Raw genomic sequence first — 16992 nt, forward strand, 5'->3', positions numbered from 1 at the left:
GACACGTAGCGACATTAGCATTCATTCAGAGGCTTGTTCCAGCCGATCTGATAAATGTAAGTCCAATATTCACCATCCGTCCTTCTCTATTAAGTCTCCACAAAATCCTGAGGAAAATATTAAAATTTTGAGCTGCTAAAACCACGACTATTTCCACTGGCTGGCTGCTGACTGTTTGTTTTTTTTAGAGCAGAGCTAGTCCTGTACGGGAGTTTATCAGAATTTCTTTTGGTGGAAACAACCGTCTGCTCCTGCTTGAATCTGCGTTGACGGGGGAACAAAAATAGTAAATTGTAAACAAACAAGAAGCCTAAAGATGCTAAGAACTCTCTGTAAAGCTGAGGTGAACTGCAGACAATGATAGACAATACTACAGTCGATGGATCCAGCCATTGTTCAGAAAAACATTGTGCATAAAAATATAAGGCAGGCACATCGAAGCTGTTGCGATGTGTTTGTGAACTTGTTTTCTTCCCTCAGCTGCCAATTACGCAGGCAGTACACTCACAACAAACTCCAACATGACACAAAATAATACATCTGCAGTAACTCTAAGCCCCTTCCTTTAAAAGGGATGTCTCTGGGCATTCACAGGTTTTGAAGAGGTGACCCTCTGACTACATTTTTTGACCGCTACATGAAGCCACGAGGCAGGTTGGATATGTTGTAATGCAATGGTAGGAATGAAGAGGAAATAGGAACCCTCCCACATGCACATGCAGGTGAGGAATCTTACACCCTGTTCAGGTTAATGAACTCCACCATTTCATTCTACTATCTACTTTTTACTAAGGAATTATTTCAGTCCTTTACATCTTTGGTTAGCCTCTAGCTAGCAGCCACAACAGCTCACGCTAAAAAAAGGAACCTATTCGGCTCATTTTCAGGTTCACATTAGTATTTAATGCCTCTACTGGGACATGTCTCCATGCTTTAATGTTCAAAGAGCTCTTTATTTTTCTCATACTGCCTGTGCTGCAGCACCTCTTTTCACCCTCTGCCTGAAACCAGAGCCCAGTCTGCTCTGATTGGTTAGCTGGCCGGCTCTGTTGTGATTGGTCAGCTGCTTAAAGATGACCCTGCCCCTTTAGCCTTCAATTTGTTTGCATGTGGCATACATACACTGTTGACATCTCTCTCCCCCTAAATAGAGGAGAAATTGGTCTATTTAACTCTGAAATGGTCTGAATGATTGGATTTTACATCAAATGAATACCTCAAAACGAATTGATTAATATTAAGCAGGAAATCTTAACATTTGTGAAGCTGGAACCATGAATTAGGCCACTAATCTCCTTTTAATTTCAGCTCCAATTTTGATTAAAAAAAGAAACCACTGTGAAGGAAACATTTAAAGGCAATGTGTTTCCTTCTGATGAATTACCACTGCAGATGTTTCATTTAAATGAGGAGTTTCTCCCTTTTACAAGAAAATGAGCAGCTTTCTCTGCTCAGTAAGGGGTCTAGTTTATTATACAACAGTGCACAGTAAGAATCAGTGTTGTTGTTGTTGTTAAAACAGATTAAATGTCACACACACAAAGCTGTCCAGCACATAAATCAGTTCCAAACCGAGCTCAGAGTATCTTTCTGCCTTTTTTGAAGGTGAATTTAGTCTTTCTCATCATTCCACAGTGCAGATGCGTTTTTCTAAATCAGAGGCGGCCTTGGAGCTCCTCCTGGATCATCGGGACAGGGAACGTCCCCGATCACAGAGAGATTGCATGTTCGGAATAATCACACAGCCGGAGTACGCCAGCCACAGCTCCCGTCTGAAGGGAAGTGTGTTTTGTTCTCCCGCCAGCAGACAGCTGTGGGTGTTAGCAGCACTCTTCGGCATACACAGCACTGGATTATCAAAATGCATTCCTGATTCGTCTGGAAACATCAGTAAACATCAATTCATCCCAAATCAAACCGAATATAAATGTGACATAGATCCGTTTTATATTTCACAGAGTCATCCTCCAGGTGCATGAGCTATACACATACTGTACATCTTTACAATACATCACTCACAATGGCCTTTATAATACATCTGTGCAGCATCACGGGAAAAGAATACAAACATGTTGAACAAATATAAATCCAAGCACAGTCTACTTATACCAAACACTGCATTGAAAGTTAGAGCGTTTGGAGTCGTCTCGCTGGAGTGTGACTAAGACAATCAGACCTCTCTTTGGTTTGTTTAATAAGCATCGCTGCAGTCTCAGCGGTTTCTCTATACTCATATCACTTCAGCGTGGGCCTCCTTGAAGTCGTGGACAAACTGACAGATCAGCCCAAAGAGCTCCTGAGAGTCTTGGTCCGCCGGCTCTCCGAATTTCACCTTGACAGGAGAGAAAACAGGATTAGTTGCTTGGAAATTGGGCTTCCTGAGACGTTATGAGCTTTTAAAGAAAATAGTTTACAACAAACAACTGCTTTTACTTTCCGAAGGGAAATGATGCCTGAGCTGATTCTTCTTACATATAATTACTTCTTATACTGCCTCAGCATGCTGTGAATTCCTTGGGTGCACTCGTACAATGAGGCGGATGTGCACTGTTGAATTAATACGTTCACTTGGGTGATTAAGGTCGCAGGATTAAAAAATGAAGTCAAACTTTATCAGAAAGGGTCACAGAGGCTAAGTGTGCTAATAGGCGTATTGCATGCTGTTACATGTGCGGGATAAAGGTCAGGTTCAAGATGTGCTGCTGTCAATCTTTCAAATTCTTTAATTACGTTAAATTGATTTTTTTTTTTAAACGGGGATATATTTCCCTCTTTTGTTAACTTGATTACTGACAAATCACTTTAACACCTCTTCCAACGCAACGGCTTATGTGTCATATATTTTATATTGTAGATTCAACCTTTTATTTATTAAGTTGGAATTCGTCCTCATGGCAGTCTCCTTCTTCCTCCCTGCATTTATTTATTCAAGAGGCTCTCTCAAAAGCAGACAATCTTCCAACAAATCTAACTAAGAAACAACAATTGGATCTAAATGGTGAATTCCTTGGCATGCAGCTAAGAATAACTTTATTAAAAGATGGAAAAATGGAAGCAACAAACTGCATCCAACCCAATTCCTGCAACAGAATCCCCTTAAGGATAGACTTCTGACATTTGAAGTCTAAACACCATAATTGAAAATCTATATAGCGAGTAAATGAACCAGTCAATACACTCACATTGTCTAAAACATCCTTAAGCTCTTCCAAAATCTCAAAACGTGACCTCTGACAGTGACTCTGTTTACATGCACGCCTCTGTATATGCTGCTTTCATACACAATGTAATAATACATGCCAAGTTCATCGATTATTCAGAAATTAGGTCCATATTTGGCCAGATGTTGCATTTTCCATTAAGGGATTCAGCGATAAAACTCGGCACATACAGCAGGAGCATACTTTGGACATGCATACACTGAATTTTGAATATGCGTCTACATAATACTGCAATTTTCCACACACTGCCTCTTGTCTGTGTTTGGCCAGCTCTGTGTGTTGTAGACAATTCAGCCAATTAATAGTTTGCAAGGTTTGCGTTGAGATGAAACACAAGTTTAAGGAAATAAGTTTAGCAGAACTATGAGGTTAAATACGATAAATACAGATGAGATATACTTTATTAATCCCAAATTGGAACATCTTTTCATTGCAGCAGCTTGTAAAATAAGTATTGCACTTAATTAGAAATGAAAAAGCGGAAAGTGGAAAATAAACAATTATACAACATCTCAAAAAGATAGTCACACCATGACTGCAGATAGAAAGGGAGGCACCTTTAAGTTATCATAGGTATGTTAGTAGGATGTACATCTAATGTAAGATCAGCTGCAGTTCAGTTGATGTTTAAAAACTTAGGAATATTTTTAGAATAAAGGCAGACAGCTGAGTGTTGGTGCATATAAACACAGTCACTGAGTGTGTGTCAGCCTACTGATATTCAGACAGGTGTGAGACAACTGCTTTCAACAAAGTCTCTAATAGCAAGAGGCAGATGTCAGTCACTTAGTAACACCTGTTCTCTCTGTAATACATTACTCCGTCGCATCAGATACGCAAATTCATCTAATTGCATACTTTTATCACAATATTTTTTACTCAGTTTAGGAAAGTAATCCTCTCTCAGCTGTTGATCTGCCTCCATCAGAGTAGAGAAGCTGCTTTACAGCCAAGCATGTTATATAACATGTCTTTTACTTGATACTTCCGTTTTAAAATGATGTCTCCGGAATAACAACTCCAAAAACCCGAACCCCTCTCAATTCAAACCCTTCAAAATTTCGATGAGCTTCTTCTGTGATTAACACATTTGCATGTTTGGTTGTTCAAGGGCATCATTATGAATCCCCCCAGTGACAGGATCTGACTCGATATGACACCTTTTTCCAAACATGCTGCTCTGGCACTCAAAACTATCACCCCATCAGTCTCAGTCATATTCTCCAGTGATGCAGGAGGGACCACCAACAATATTAGAACAGGGTCCCCACAGTGATGCCATACTGCCATGGGATCACACTAGTTGTGACGCTGAATGGAAACAGGGGCTCAAAGTGTGGGAACCAATGACACTGATCCCTTTTTCTCCACCAAACACAGCCTTTAATTTGAACTTAAAGGTCCTCTATGATGCAAAATGCACTTTTTGCTGTCTTTTATACATAAATATGTGTCCCCGGTGTGTAAGGAGACTCACAAAATGTCAGAAAATACAACCCTCTCTCTTTTCCTCCTTACCCACATCTCTAAAAACGGGGGTACAAACGAGCTGATCCAGATTTGCTGCCGATATGACGTCATATCGAAAATGTGGGCTGGCTTTACTTTGAACTCCTGGCAACTTCCCGCCCAAGTGACACGTCCCGACCTATCGTCCCCCATAGTACAGTAGCGAGCTGAATCCCCTCCGTAGCACCTCTGTGTGTCTGTGTATTCAGCAGGATGTCTGCAGGAGCGACTTAGAGTTGTTGTTTATATAATGTCTCTGTTCTAGTGGTAAACACTGAGCAGTGTTTCAGAAATAATGCTGGATGTGGTTTGGAACATAATATGGGGTTTAATCACGGCAGCGTTTATCTGAGTTTCTCCGTTAGAAACTTCTCTCCTCAGACAGAGAGATCATGACGCTCCAAAGGGGCGTGGTCAGCTTCAGCTCAGCTCACATTTAAAGCGACAGTCACAGAATCAGCACTTCAGGAACAGGACTGAAATAGAGGGGTATGAGGCATGCTACAGTGGGTGATCCGTTTGGTATTTTGAGCAAAACACTTCACAGACATGTTTGTATAGATATGGCCCTACAATATATTGTTGAAATATAGCATACTAGGAGACCTTTAACGGTATAATGGTTGCGTTCACAACGGAAGGCTGGGAATAATAACCTTGTGCAAGAGGTGTCGTTGAGGAGGCGGTGCATATCTCCATGTAGTTACCAACAATATTTGATGAGCCATGACCGAAATCAACACTTTTGCTGCCTTGTACACAGTGTAGAAGTCACAGATACACCGGGATGCCAAACACCATTACAAATTCATGTGGAGACACACACAGTTCAGTGAGAGCTGCATTCACCGTCCCTAGTCTCAAAGTCAGCCCGAGTCAATCCCGTGTGAAGACGTATGAATATCTATCTATCAATAAACAGCAACTCTTATTTGCCATGCTACTCTTGTTCCTCAAAGACCACATTTGTGTATGTTTATGACACACACACACACACACACACACACACACACACACACACACACACACACACACACACACACACACACACACACACACACACACACACACACACACACACACAAGGTCGTGACTGGTAAATATATCCACTGGTGCAAATTTAATTTAAACATGCAGGAATAATGGTGTTTTTTGGCACAGCAACCGGATCATTAAAAACAACTCCTGGCCAGAAGGCAAGAGGACAGTTAAAGGTCAAATTGTTGAATTTTAAAAGGCCACGACCATTCACCACCAGACCATTTTCAATTAAACATAGAGGAGTGATTTATGTTGAATAATAGGGAATAATGAAATCTTTAGGGTTTTACTGTGAGAATGCTTCACTTTCAAGGATGACCTTTTTCAGTAAACCCACAAGATGTTTTTAGATGGGATTTTTAAAACATTTTTAGGCGTATCAGTTCAAATATACAACACTAAACGATAGATCCACACTGGAATCTTTTTTTCTGTCGTTCTTATTACACACACAACCTTAACAGGAATAAAAATGCAGGTAAAACGTAAACATCAGCGTTACTGGCATTTGTTTGGCTCACTCTACAGGTTACAGTACACTACTGAAAATGTGTTTGGTCATCTTCTCCCGTCTTACCCCATATTTGCTTTCGTGCCAAGGATTGCACGAGAGAATCAATATACTGATGACTGGAACAATTAGGAAACAGCCCTGCAGTGTCCAAGGCATTTCTCAAGCTCACTAAGTAACACATATATCTTGTTTGTCCTGCACAAAAGGCAAAATGACAGATGAGGAATCTACGGGAATTACATACCAAACTATCTTTATCAGTGGGGTTGATTTAACACTCCAGGAAGTCACTTAGGCTAGCTGTTACCCGCATGTCCCAGCCTTTATGCTAAGCTAGGCTAACCAGCCACTGGCTGTAGCTACATATTTGTACTTAAACAGGAAGAGCTGTCCGTAAAGCTGCACAGTTAATCAAAATGTTTGAAAGATCGCAATTCAGAAATCAGCATCAACATCACAAAACATATCGCAAATGCAATATCAGTCCAAATAATATGTCTGTATAGCCCTAGCTGAAAGTGAGTAAGAGATTCTTAAGGTTTGGATGTGAAAATGCACAAATTGACCATCAGAAAAATATCCCTTTATATTTTGTGTAGTTGCTATAAAGCATCGACTGTTTTCAGGTGTCTTCCCCTTCGCTCACTGGTGTGTGAGTTATGAAAAAAGTTTGCAGTGCACAGGAATCTAATTGTGGTCCTAATCTAACACAATTCTGAACCCGTCCTAAAGCCCAGAGCTCATGTAATATCTGAGTGCTGGAACACAGAGGGGTAAGTGGACTCTGTACGATGATGGATTGTCCTCAGAGATATGGGAAAGCTGAGAAAATAGGCATCACTTTGGTATTGATTGTTTTTGGTGGGGACTGTGTAAAAGGAAGACATAGCACCTGTTAAAATGTCAATGGTAGGCTGGAGCTCCATAAACCTAATCTAACTACGTTAGTGAGCAAAGAAGATGTCCTTCTTTATAGGCTGTGAAAAACATTGTTCACTAAAGCTGATATGTGACAGAGACGTTCACTTTATGAGAGATCTGATGTCCACACACACGCTTAAAGGCGCCTAGTTCTCAGACAAACTTAGTAAAGAATCATTTTAAATCTCAGACTCCAGAAATAAATCAGGGATTTTGAAGGAATTTTTCTAGTAAGGTATAGTATGAGGGAGCCGCCCCTTTTCCAGTGAAAATCCTGCATTAGAGCGAAGGGAAGTCTTAAAGCTGCTGAGTCATATATTGCACCTCAAACAACAAATAAATCCAGAGTTATGGTTTCTTTACTTCCTCTCCAGAAAAAAGGAGAGTAAAAGAAAGGATGTGATTCAGAAATCACTGTTTCAGGGTCAGCCTGCTGCCAGCATCACCCGGACATCCATCCCCTATTTATTCCCCGTAAAAACAAAGCTGTCTCTGACGTCTGAACAGACATTTGACATTTTGATTTTCATATTTTTGGACTCTTTATACTGTTTACGACAAACGGAAATATTGTTTTCTGGAATCGCTTTAACATTTTAAGGGGAAAATCAGCATTTTGGTTTGAGGGCGACAGTAAGAAGGTGCGGCGCCCCTGTTCCCCGGTTTACACAAAACCCTGGAATCCATTGTGATGTGTTTTTTAATATCTAATATACTAAAGTGCTGCATAATAATTGAGTGCACAAGAGTGATGCATTCTGCTTTTGTAGCCTCCAAAACGTGGGGTAAATATTACTGTATTCTTTCATATATTGCAGCAAAAGTATTGTCAGTTATTTCCAATATCCTACAGTCAATTATACTCCAAAAAAGAGCAAATTCACAAAAAGCAATAAACCAAATAACTTTGAGGTATGTGTCCTTGTAGGCTTATACAAACCATTCATCGCTGTGCACATGAAGGGTCAGGGTGAACTTGTCCCCTCTCTCTGGCTACAACAGAGAGTAGCACTTGTTCAATCACCCTGAAGAGAAAATATGCAAAAGACTAAGTGTGGCGTCCAAGGCTGAAGAATCAGTGGTGCTCGCTGTTAAATGATGTGGAAGCCACGGCTAACCGCTACATCAGGAGCGTTATAACCCGGTGTGAGCTCTGAGAGACACCTAGTGAAAAAGGAGTAACCTTGGGGATGTTTTCCTTGTGAAATATGCATTTTCTCCCAGTGTGTTGGGCGGGGGGGGGTTCCTGTTAGGTGACAAATAATTGAGTAAGGCCATGTAGACACTGCTAATAGAGCACTATCCGTGTGTGAGGCTGTACCAGATAGATATCGAATAATAGCTCATGGATTACCAGTATGACAGAGTAGAGTTTCTTCATTTCATCACGCGTCTTCGTCAGCGCTGACAGATTGGTTTTATGTTTTTCAATCGCCATCTAGGGAAAAGAGAAAAAGAAGAAAGAGCATCAGTTGAGTTGTTCATTTATGATCTGAATTGTTTGGAAAACCTTCAACTTCTTTGCTCCCTTTTCTCCCTCTGAATAGCCCACAAATAGCTTTGGTTTGGCAAGACTTGATGTGTGTTTAGAGAATGTATTTCCAGCATATGAAAACTGGTCAAAAAGTAACACAAGTGAATAAACACAAACACAGACTGGGAATCGTAGGGTTGCCGTTTCAAGTCCCCGAACAGACTTGAAAATATGGAAGTGGACTGCTACTTGGAGAGGTCCCAGTTCACCTCCTGGGCCCTGCTGTGGTGCCCTTGCTCCCCGAGCGCTGCACAATAACTGCCCGCTGCTCCTAATACTAGGATGGGTTAAATGCAGAGGACACATTTCACTGTGTGTGCTCTGCTGTGTGCATGTATGTGGCCAATACTGAGGGTTTCATCCTCCGATTCTAAATATCCAGTGGTTTTAGCTGAAATGCTGCCCAAAAGAACCAAGGTAATTTCATTTTTAAACACTATATTACTAATGTTTTAACTTAAGAAGAGTTTTTGGTATGAAGGATGACATTGAGAGTTATATTTAGTGAGAGAAATAGCAAGATTAAGATGTCTGGAAATCTTTTGATTCAAGGTTAAAATGTTTCAACATTGGCCAATTATATTTTGAAGTCATAAGTCAAGTGCCGTAGATTAAATCCCTAGTAGTGGAAATGGAAATGTGCCACAAAAAAAGAAGAGAGGAAGAACACTACTTTTTAGATAGAAACAAAGCCGATAGCAAGCAATTGATTTGCGCATGAAACAATGAATATAATCAATCCCATATTAGTTGACAACGAGACAAAAATGACTTTTGAAATGAACGCGTGAATGAATAATGAACGCAGGATTTACTGCCTCACCTTCAAGTCTTTGTAGAATTGTGGGTGTTGACCTCCAGCATTTTTGTTCTTGAAAGTTTTTTCATACTGAATGACTTTCTGCAGTTCATTCTTCAGCACTGTAGCAACACACACACACCACACACACACACACACACACACACAGGTTACCATCCATCATATTTGAACACTGAAGCAAATAGCTGCTTTAAATCAGACGCTGTCTCCTGAGGGATCCTGTCAAGTGATGTATTTGTGCTTGTGGCAAATGCTTAAAAGTCATCATATAGTCAACATATGGGTTTGAGCACAGTGAGATTATGGTGTTTCCACAAAGTATACTGAAACTAGTATTACAGGAATTTATAGTAAATGTTACTATCACACTTCCTTGCAAACAACTTGAGTCAGCACAAAAAAGTAGAGCCAGTATTACAGTAATCTCAGCAAATTTGAGAACAACAGTCTTTGGACACGGTAGTAAAATGTGATCTACTCACCGTCAACCTCTGCGGTCAAGCCTTTAATGGAAGCTGTCCAGCAGAGGGAGGGGGAAAAAGAAAGCAGTGACACAAACGGTAAGTACACGTTTGACTTAACAGACCTCAATTGGAAATGTAAGACACAGAATCTTTTCAAGCTTTGATGAAATCTTCATTAGCGAATACCTCCCGGGACAGTTTCAAATTCTGCCAACTCCTGGGTAAAAGCGGCCAGGGAAGGTTCCTGCAACATGATCTGCTCCACAAGGGCATGAAGCAAGGTGAACTTCCTGTCTTTCCCCCGGAGCTGAGAGAGCTGTGGATGGAGGAAACACGGAGTGAAAAAAAAAGTTCAAGGCATACAAACCTATAGATCCCTGCCACACAGAACAAGGATATATCGCATGACTGTTGCGTCCATCAGTAATTAAGTTTCTAAATGTAGTGCCAAGGGCTGAGTTTAGCTCAGGTCTTTGACTTTAAGCTAAAGTAACAATACCAAATTGTGAAAATACTCTGTTACAAGTTGTGCATTTAAAATCTGAAGTAGAAGTAATGTATTGGCAATTCAACTATACCTAAAGTAGCTACCAAAACTCATGACCTATTTCACAATACCATATATTGAATGAATTTGCATTAACGTGTCCATGCTAGAAAATAGCAAATATTGGCCTGTAAAATGTTGTGGATAAGAAGTATAAAGGAGTTTGAAATATAAATAGCCAACTAAGATGGCTTAAATATAATTCTTGAGTAGGCTAAATGTCCGACCACTGAAAGTAGTAGCAGCAGTAACTAATAAGTGATGTTCCTCTCTAACCTTGAGATAGGTACTTGTGTTCTTTTTCTAGGTTATGTTGTTTATTGCCGGTTTAAGGCCATGGCCAATCTCTGAAGGGAACAGATACAGGAAGCATTACTGCTCACAAGTTAAAAAAAAAAGAAAAGCACCAATAAGAAAGATCTTAGATAACCTTGATCCATTTTTCTTGGAAGCATTCGGCTATTAATTTGATGCGAGCCTGTCTCAAGCAGCCACAGTTTACTATTCTCAATTAGACCTGGCAACACCTCTGAGGGAACACAAGGCTTCTGCTTCATTAAAAGGAGCGGAGGACTTTTTACTTCTGTGTCAAGAGCGCTGCCCTTAAACCTTCCCAGTAGTGAGACGTGCAAACACAAAACAGTGGCTCAAACTAAACTTTCCTTTAAAACTGTACATCCAACAACTACTGAACCTTAAAAGGGAAAGTTTGAAGTTTTGGAGAAATGCTTATTTGCTATTTTTATAGTTAGATAAGAAGATTGAAACCAATCTTCTTATCTGTATGGTACATTTGTAGCTACAGCCAGGCCAAGGTTAGCTTAGCTTAGCCTAGCTTAGTTTAAAGACTACTAAGCTAGCATGACTCTTTCTGTAAGTACCAAGCTCACGCTACCAGCACCTCTCGATCTGACTAATTCACATTGATGTATTTTTTTTTAACTCTAACCCTAAACAAAACCTAACCCTAAACACGTTGGGATTTTACTAAGATTATGTGCTGGACTTTTTCTTGGTTGGGCATTTTGTCTAATGATTCAGAGGTTGCCACACATGAGGAAGTCACTGCTCCATGGCTAAGAAAAGGTCAATGTGAATAAAAAGAAACCGGACAATGTTTTAATTGGATTGCTTTAGAAAAACTAGAAGGAGGATTTTGTTATTCTTGGTGCTGAAATTGGCTCAGAAATGCTGTGCTAACAAAAGACCCACTGACTGGATGCAGTTAATGATGATTCACTTCTAAGAGATTCAGCCCAAGCGGCCACACTTTGTTCCTAGTTTAATTTCTCCTGTGATGCCAGGTTGTGGCACTGTCGAAGTCCTGAGTGAACCTGAGCAAAAGAGGAAGATGATAGAAGATGTAGAGAAGCCCTGCTGTGTATATCAATGAGTAGTCTTATTAGCCTTGTGCTGCAGCTCCATCAAAGGTCAGTCAACAGTAGTGGAGTCATACTTTAGCTAAGGAGGAGAGGCGAAATCCCTTGGCCTTTCCCTTCCTGGCGTTCTCGTTGAGGTAATTGCCAATGGTGAGGAGGTACTCCAGCACGGAAACAAATGACCTGCAGTTGTTCAGCTGCGTGCACATTCTGATCTTCTGGTTAATCAGCTGAAAGACAAACGCAGACAGAGTCATTTTGTTCTGTATTCCAGCCGCATTCATTTCCTTCTTTGTGAAATTTAAAGAGGTGTTAGCCCGGAGCTTGTTTTTTGTCGGGCTCCTTGTGCTCACAGTGTAGACAAAAATAACTTGAGGCTTTAGTATTTTACATTACAAGGATAAACATCAATCTCACAGCCACCTCATTTGACCCCATACCATGAATAATCAGAGCCTTGTTGTTTGGCGGGATCATTATTTGGTATGCAATTGTGTCAAGTACAAATATCCCTGTAGAATATCACACAATTTCCCTGCTTAACCAGCGCTGAACAGATTCTGCTGAATATGGATGCAAATGATTCTAAAAAGCTGAAAAGAAATTAAGCTGGTATCGTAGGTTCTGCCAATGGTGTGTGGAGAAGAAAAGGGAGTTGATGCTATGGGAATCACAGTCCTTGACAATGAGTCAGCATTTCTAAATGCTCCCGCCATATGCTCCTGTTTTAAGAATAACTTCCCAAAACTTACACAAAGAATAACACAGGAGACAAAAATGGATATCCAGCTTCTTCATATCTACTGGCTTTGTGGAGAACCATCTGTACAATCAAGCCAACTACTGTAGGTTGTTCAAAACCCATTATGTTATGTAACCATATACAATATATATGGTTTTGAGGCTAAATTTTAGGTTTAAAAAAAAGTAAATTATGAGAGAACAAATTGCCATCTTTATATTCTATGCAGGTCTTTACTTTAAGGACACATTAAATACATCTTCTGTATTTATTTATCTCTTGACAAAAACGTGCAACTTTTACCTGAGTGCTTTATACCTATGTGCTGATGAAGTTATACTTTGTTCTCAAACCCCCCTGTCAAGACATCTCCTTGTCCAAGCACCACTTGCTTTGATTTGTGCCTCTGAATAATGTTTGGAAATACGTTCACACAGAGCACAGTTCAAAGAAGAAGCCAGATCCACAACGCAGACGAAAAACACGACATCCTGACAGTGAAGCGAAGTACCGACGAGTACATCACAGGTGAGAAACATCCCCCCAGATGGGGACTTCTCTATTTTGTCTCCTAAAGCCCTCATGTCTGCCAGGTGGCGAGTAAATCCTCCTTAATGTTAGGGCCTTAAGAAGTCTGCTGTCGGAGAATTGACGGATTTAGAGTATTCTGCAACAAAGGACCCTCATTTTTTCATGTCTGATATTGTATTGTGATGCGCTAGAAAGAAAGATACTTTGTTCCTGCACACAATAACTATGGTTTAATTAAAAGAGCAACCTTATTAAAGATGTATCCAAATCACAACAGAGCAGAAAGAGCAACTACATCAGGAAGAAAAAGCCAAGCGTAAATTGAGACTTAATGAAAAAGCTAATCTTTTTTGTCAAGTCATCTTGCCTGCTCACAATATGTTGTGTTTAAGACAAAGAGAAATGACTGCCACCGTCAACGGATTACAGCGCCATCATTCTTATCCTGTGTTCCTCTTATTCTCAAACAGTCAGCAGACAAGAGATTAGGACTGAAGCACTGATGCAGAAAGGAACAGAGGCTTGAGAGAATCCCCGGAAAAAAGAGAGACAGCAGAGGAGGTGGGAGGTACTCTCTCTTGTCTGACTGCAATATCTTCACAGCCTGCAGTCCTCAACGCCAATAAACAATCCTCTGTACGAGTGTTAACGTTTAGTCTGACTAATGTTCAACTGGAAATGTCTAGACACACTGCACAAGCTTAGAGTGACTCTGTTACGGTTGTGTTGGGGGTTTCCCTTTCCTGTAGTGTGCTATATAGGTTTTAGTGCATGTAAATGGTCTGCAAAGGCTAAAATCCCAGAGTTCCCAAACGCCTCCATTGGACTTCTTTGTTTACTTCCGTAAAACAAAATTACATCACTATGTAACGCTTTCAACTGGATAGCGCTTCCAACATATTGTATGTGATAGGCTAAGGGGCGGGACATCTCTTAGTGGTTGACCAATCACAACAGAGCCGGTCAGCTAACCAATCACAGCAGACTGGGCTCTGGTTTCAGACAGAGGGTGAAAAGTGGTGCCGCAGCACAGGCAGTATGAGAGAAATAAAGAGCTTTCTGAACATTAAAGCATGGAGACATGTCCCAGGAGAGGGATGAAATATAAATATGAAACTAAAAATAGAGCCCGTTTTAAACATTGTTCCAAGTTTAAGAGATAGATTTAAATTATAACTTGGTGTGTATTTGTTGTATCTGTAAACATGCTTGAGGGCTTTAAATAGTGTCCAGAAGTTTGTTGAATCAAGTTAAATGAATGAATATATCCACAGCTCTCCCCTGTGGAAACTCCAAAGTGGCTTTTTATTGGTTTTCGGATAATGCTTAAAAAAAACGATGTATGATTTACACCACCTACAGAAAGATGAGACCTGATTTGATTAAGATCCATCTTTTCTTTTTGACAAGGAGAGGTGTCTTAAAGTGCCTCTCTGCCTTTCCGTTTTCAAGACACTTTTACGATCCAGAAAATAGAATAGAAAGCACTTCATCCACCACTTCAAACAGGAGGGAGAAAAGCTTTCATGTAGTAATGTCACTTTCTGCCCAGTTGTTCCTTTCATTTATGTCTAAAGCCACGATGTATCCGAACATTAGAATACATTTGCATGTTGTTTTCCTCCTGTGCCGTGCAGTTTCACCCTGTTTCAGCTCGTAGGAAACAAGGCAGACTCTAAAACAGCTCAACCTCTGATTCAACCTTTTGATTCTCTCCGTAGGTGAGGGAGTAAACTCACTGGCTGCAGGTCGTTCATGCTGAGCGGAAGCTCTCTCAGAGTCAGCAGCAGGTCGAGCTGTGTGCTCAGGCACGGGATGTTGCACATCTGCAGCGGGGAAGAAGAAGTGAGTGTAATGAACTGTGTGCATGCAGAACAGGGTGCAATTATCACATCATCACACAACTTATTTCCATGTGATTATTCATCTAAAAAGCAGCGCTGCGGGGAGATGCTGTGGGGGGATGAAGTCGCTGCGGATTCTTTTCACACACTCTTTGGTGGGATTACCTCGGGCAAAAGTGGAGAGCTGCAGGCCTGTCGAAAGGCTGATTTAACAGAGAAACTGAAGGCCTGACACCTCGAAGCGATTGGCTGAGCTGCCTAGTTGACCTTTGAGTCAGCGCTAACCTCTAATAAATCATTCCACGATGTCAAGAGCATCCCGCCCAAGCTCAGGTAGCCTCTCCTAAAAGCTAAAGGGCACTTTTGTTTGACAGATTATTAAGGAGAGATATTAGGATTAGTGTAAGGAATCAAGTAATCCTTTGGCGCTATTCCAAACACAATGCTATTGTCTGGTCACATTTCTGACACATTTCTAATTCCACATTAACTGTTCACATTGACTCCATGCTAAGGTACATGTAGAGTTTAATTGCCCCTTGAATATAAGTGTGTGTTTCTCAGGTATTAAGAGACGTTTTGAGACTCCTGTAGGTTTCGATTTAAAAAGAATACTGTCTTGTGGGATTTCTGTACAGATTCAAGTTCCCAGAGAAAGCATGACAGGCATGATTAAAGAACAAGCAAAAACCTAATATACAGTGGAGTACAATACTCTCAGAGAAGCCTGCAAAGCATTATTAGGATTAGATTTATCTCAGGGAAAAGGTCAGTGCTTCTTTAAGGCTACGACATTTGTCCTGAGATGCTACAGTTGTGTCCCCAGCAGACATCCAGAGAGGAGAGTGATTTTTTATAGAAATCCAAAGGGATTTTGTCAAGGGAATGTTTTAGTTTACTTACAAGTTTTGTTCAGCAAGACAATCTTTACAAATTCACTTTATTTATTGTTGTTGAAGCATCAATGCAATCATCTTAAGGTGAAGGGTAACGTTCATTAAAACCCAACAAGACTGTAAAGACAGCAGACAAGTTAATAATGATGTGTAATGTCCCCGACAGCCTCTGTAGTTTCATTTAGCCACAAGAAAAAGTGTGTTTATCACAGACCTCATGTCCTTATTTTGAGTCCTTCTATATATACTGCATTTAATCTATTTTGTATTATTGCAGCATGCCAATAGCGTTATACTGCCAATGCTTATGTGCTGAGTTTAGCAGGTGTTCTTTTTACCATCATAGGTTAGCTTTCTAGTCTAGTCACTAACATTGGCTTATCATTGTTGGGTCATAAACTTGGACACATGTGGCTCTCAGGATAGCAACAGATCGAGTGGGACCTGACATTGTGTACACATATTAATAGAAATCCATTCAGTTATTGAGACTTTTCACTTAAAAGTAAAGACTGCGTGTTGGAAAAAGGCTATTTTGTGGGGGTAACAATTGTCTGTAGAGAGTAGGGGTTCATGATGATGCTAAATGTATGTTGTTAATATGAAGTACTATCCTATGCAGTGCGATGCAGAGAGCCGCTGAGGATGTGATGGACTGACTCACTCCAAGTGATGAAGATGCTAACACATCTCAATCTGTGATGATTCATAAAACGTGACTGACAATAACATATCATTTGGAAAGAAAAACCCCTAAAGGAGTAAGTAATCACCTACAATTATAGGAGTTTCAAATGGCTACCAATTTGTTACTTTTGAGTGCAATCTTTGAATACCTGAGGTGAAGATTATTGATTATTTTGTCTATTTAGTGTAATTCAGGCTGACTGCAGTCTAGCACAAAATCCTTTTGCCTCCGGCCTTACATGAGGTTTCTATAGGCCATGCCTCGTGACAAGTGTCAAATATTCCTGAGGCACTGTGGGCTGATCCTGCTGTTCATCTGCTTCCCTCCTGCAGCCTCCATCC

General features: G+C 40.5%; 1 protein-coding gene across 1 annotated transcript; it reads right to left on the reverse strand.

Annotated features, from left to right (window-relative positions):
* Positions 1-1451: 1451 nt before the first annotated feature.
* On the reverse strand, positions 1452-15061 carry LOC134862842 (uncharacterized). Its single transcript, XM_063880944.1, has 7 exons — positions 14963-15061; positions 12028-12180; positions 10211-10340; positions 10043-10075; positions 9564-9661; positions 8561-8644; positions 1452-2332 (listed from the first exon to the last, which is right to left on the reverse strand). The coding sequence occupies exons 1-7, from the start codon at positions 15047-15049 to the stop codon at positions 2231-2233; spliced, it is 687 nt and encodes a 228-aa protein (XP_063737014.1). The 5' UTR covers positions 15050-15061; the 3' UTR covers positions 1452-2230.
* Positions 15062-16992: the final 1931 nt, after the last annotated feature.

The sequence above is a fragment of the Eleginops maclovinus genome, chromosome 1 (assembly GCF_036324505.1).
Source record: "Eleginops maclovinus isolate JMC-PN-2008 ecotype Puerto Natales chromosome 1, JC_Emac_rtc_rv5, whole genome shotgun sequence".
Taxonomy (NCBI): domain Eukaryota; kingdom Metazoa; phylum Chordata; class Actinopteri; order Perciformes; family Eleginopidae; genus Eleginops; species Eleginops maclovinus.

Excerpts from the sequence above, each read along its gene's own strand:
- LOC134862842 (XM_063880944.1), bottom strand. The coding sequence starts at position 15,049 with ATGTGCAACATCCCGTGCCTGAGCACACAGCTCGACCTGCTGCTGACT. Across the intron at positions 10,076-10,210 it reads ATTTGAAACTGTCCCGGGAG|CTTCCATTAAAGGCTTGACC; the intron begins GTATTCGCTAAT and ends TCTGCTGGACAG. Across the intron at positions 2,333-8,560 it reads AACTCTACTCTGTCATACTG|GTGAAATTCGGAGAGCCGGC; the intron begins GTAATCCATGAG and ends TCTCCTGTCAAG.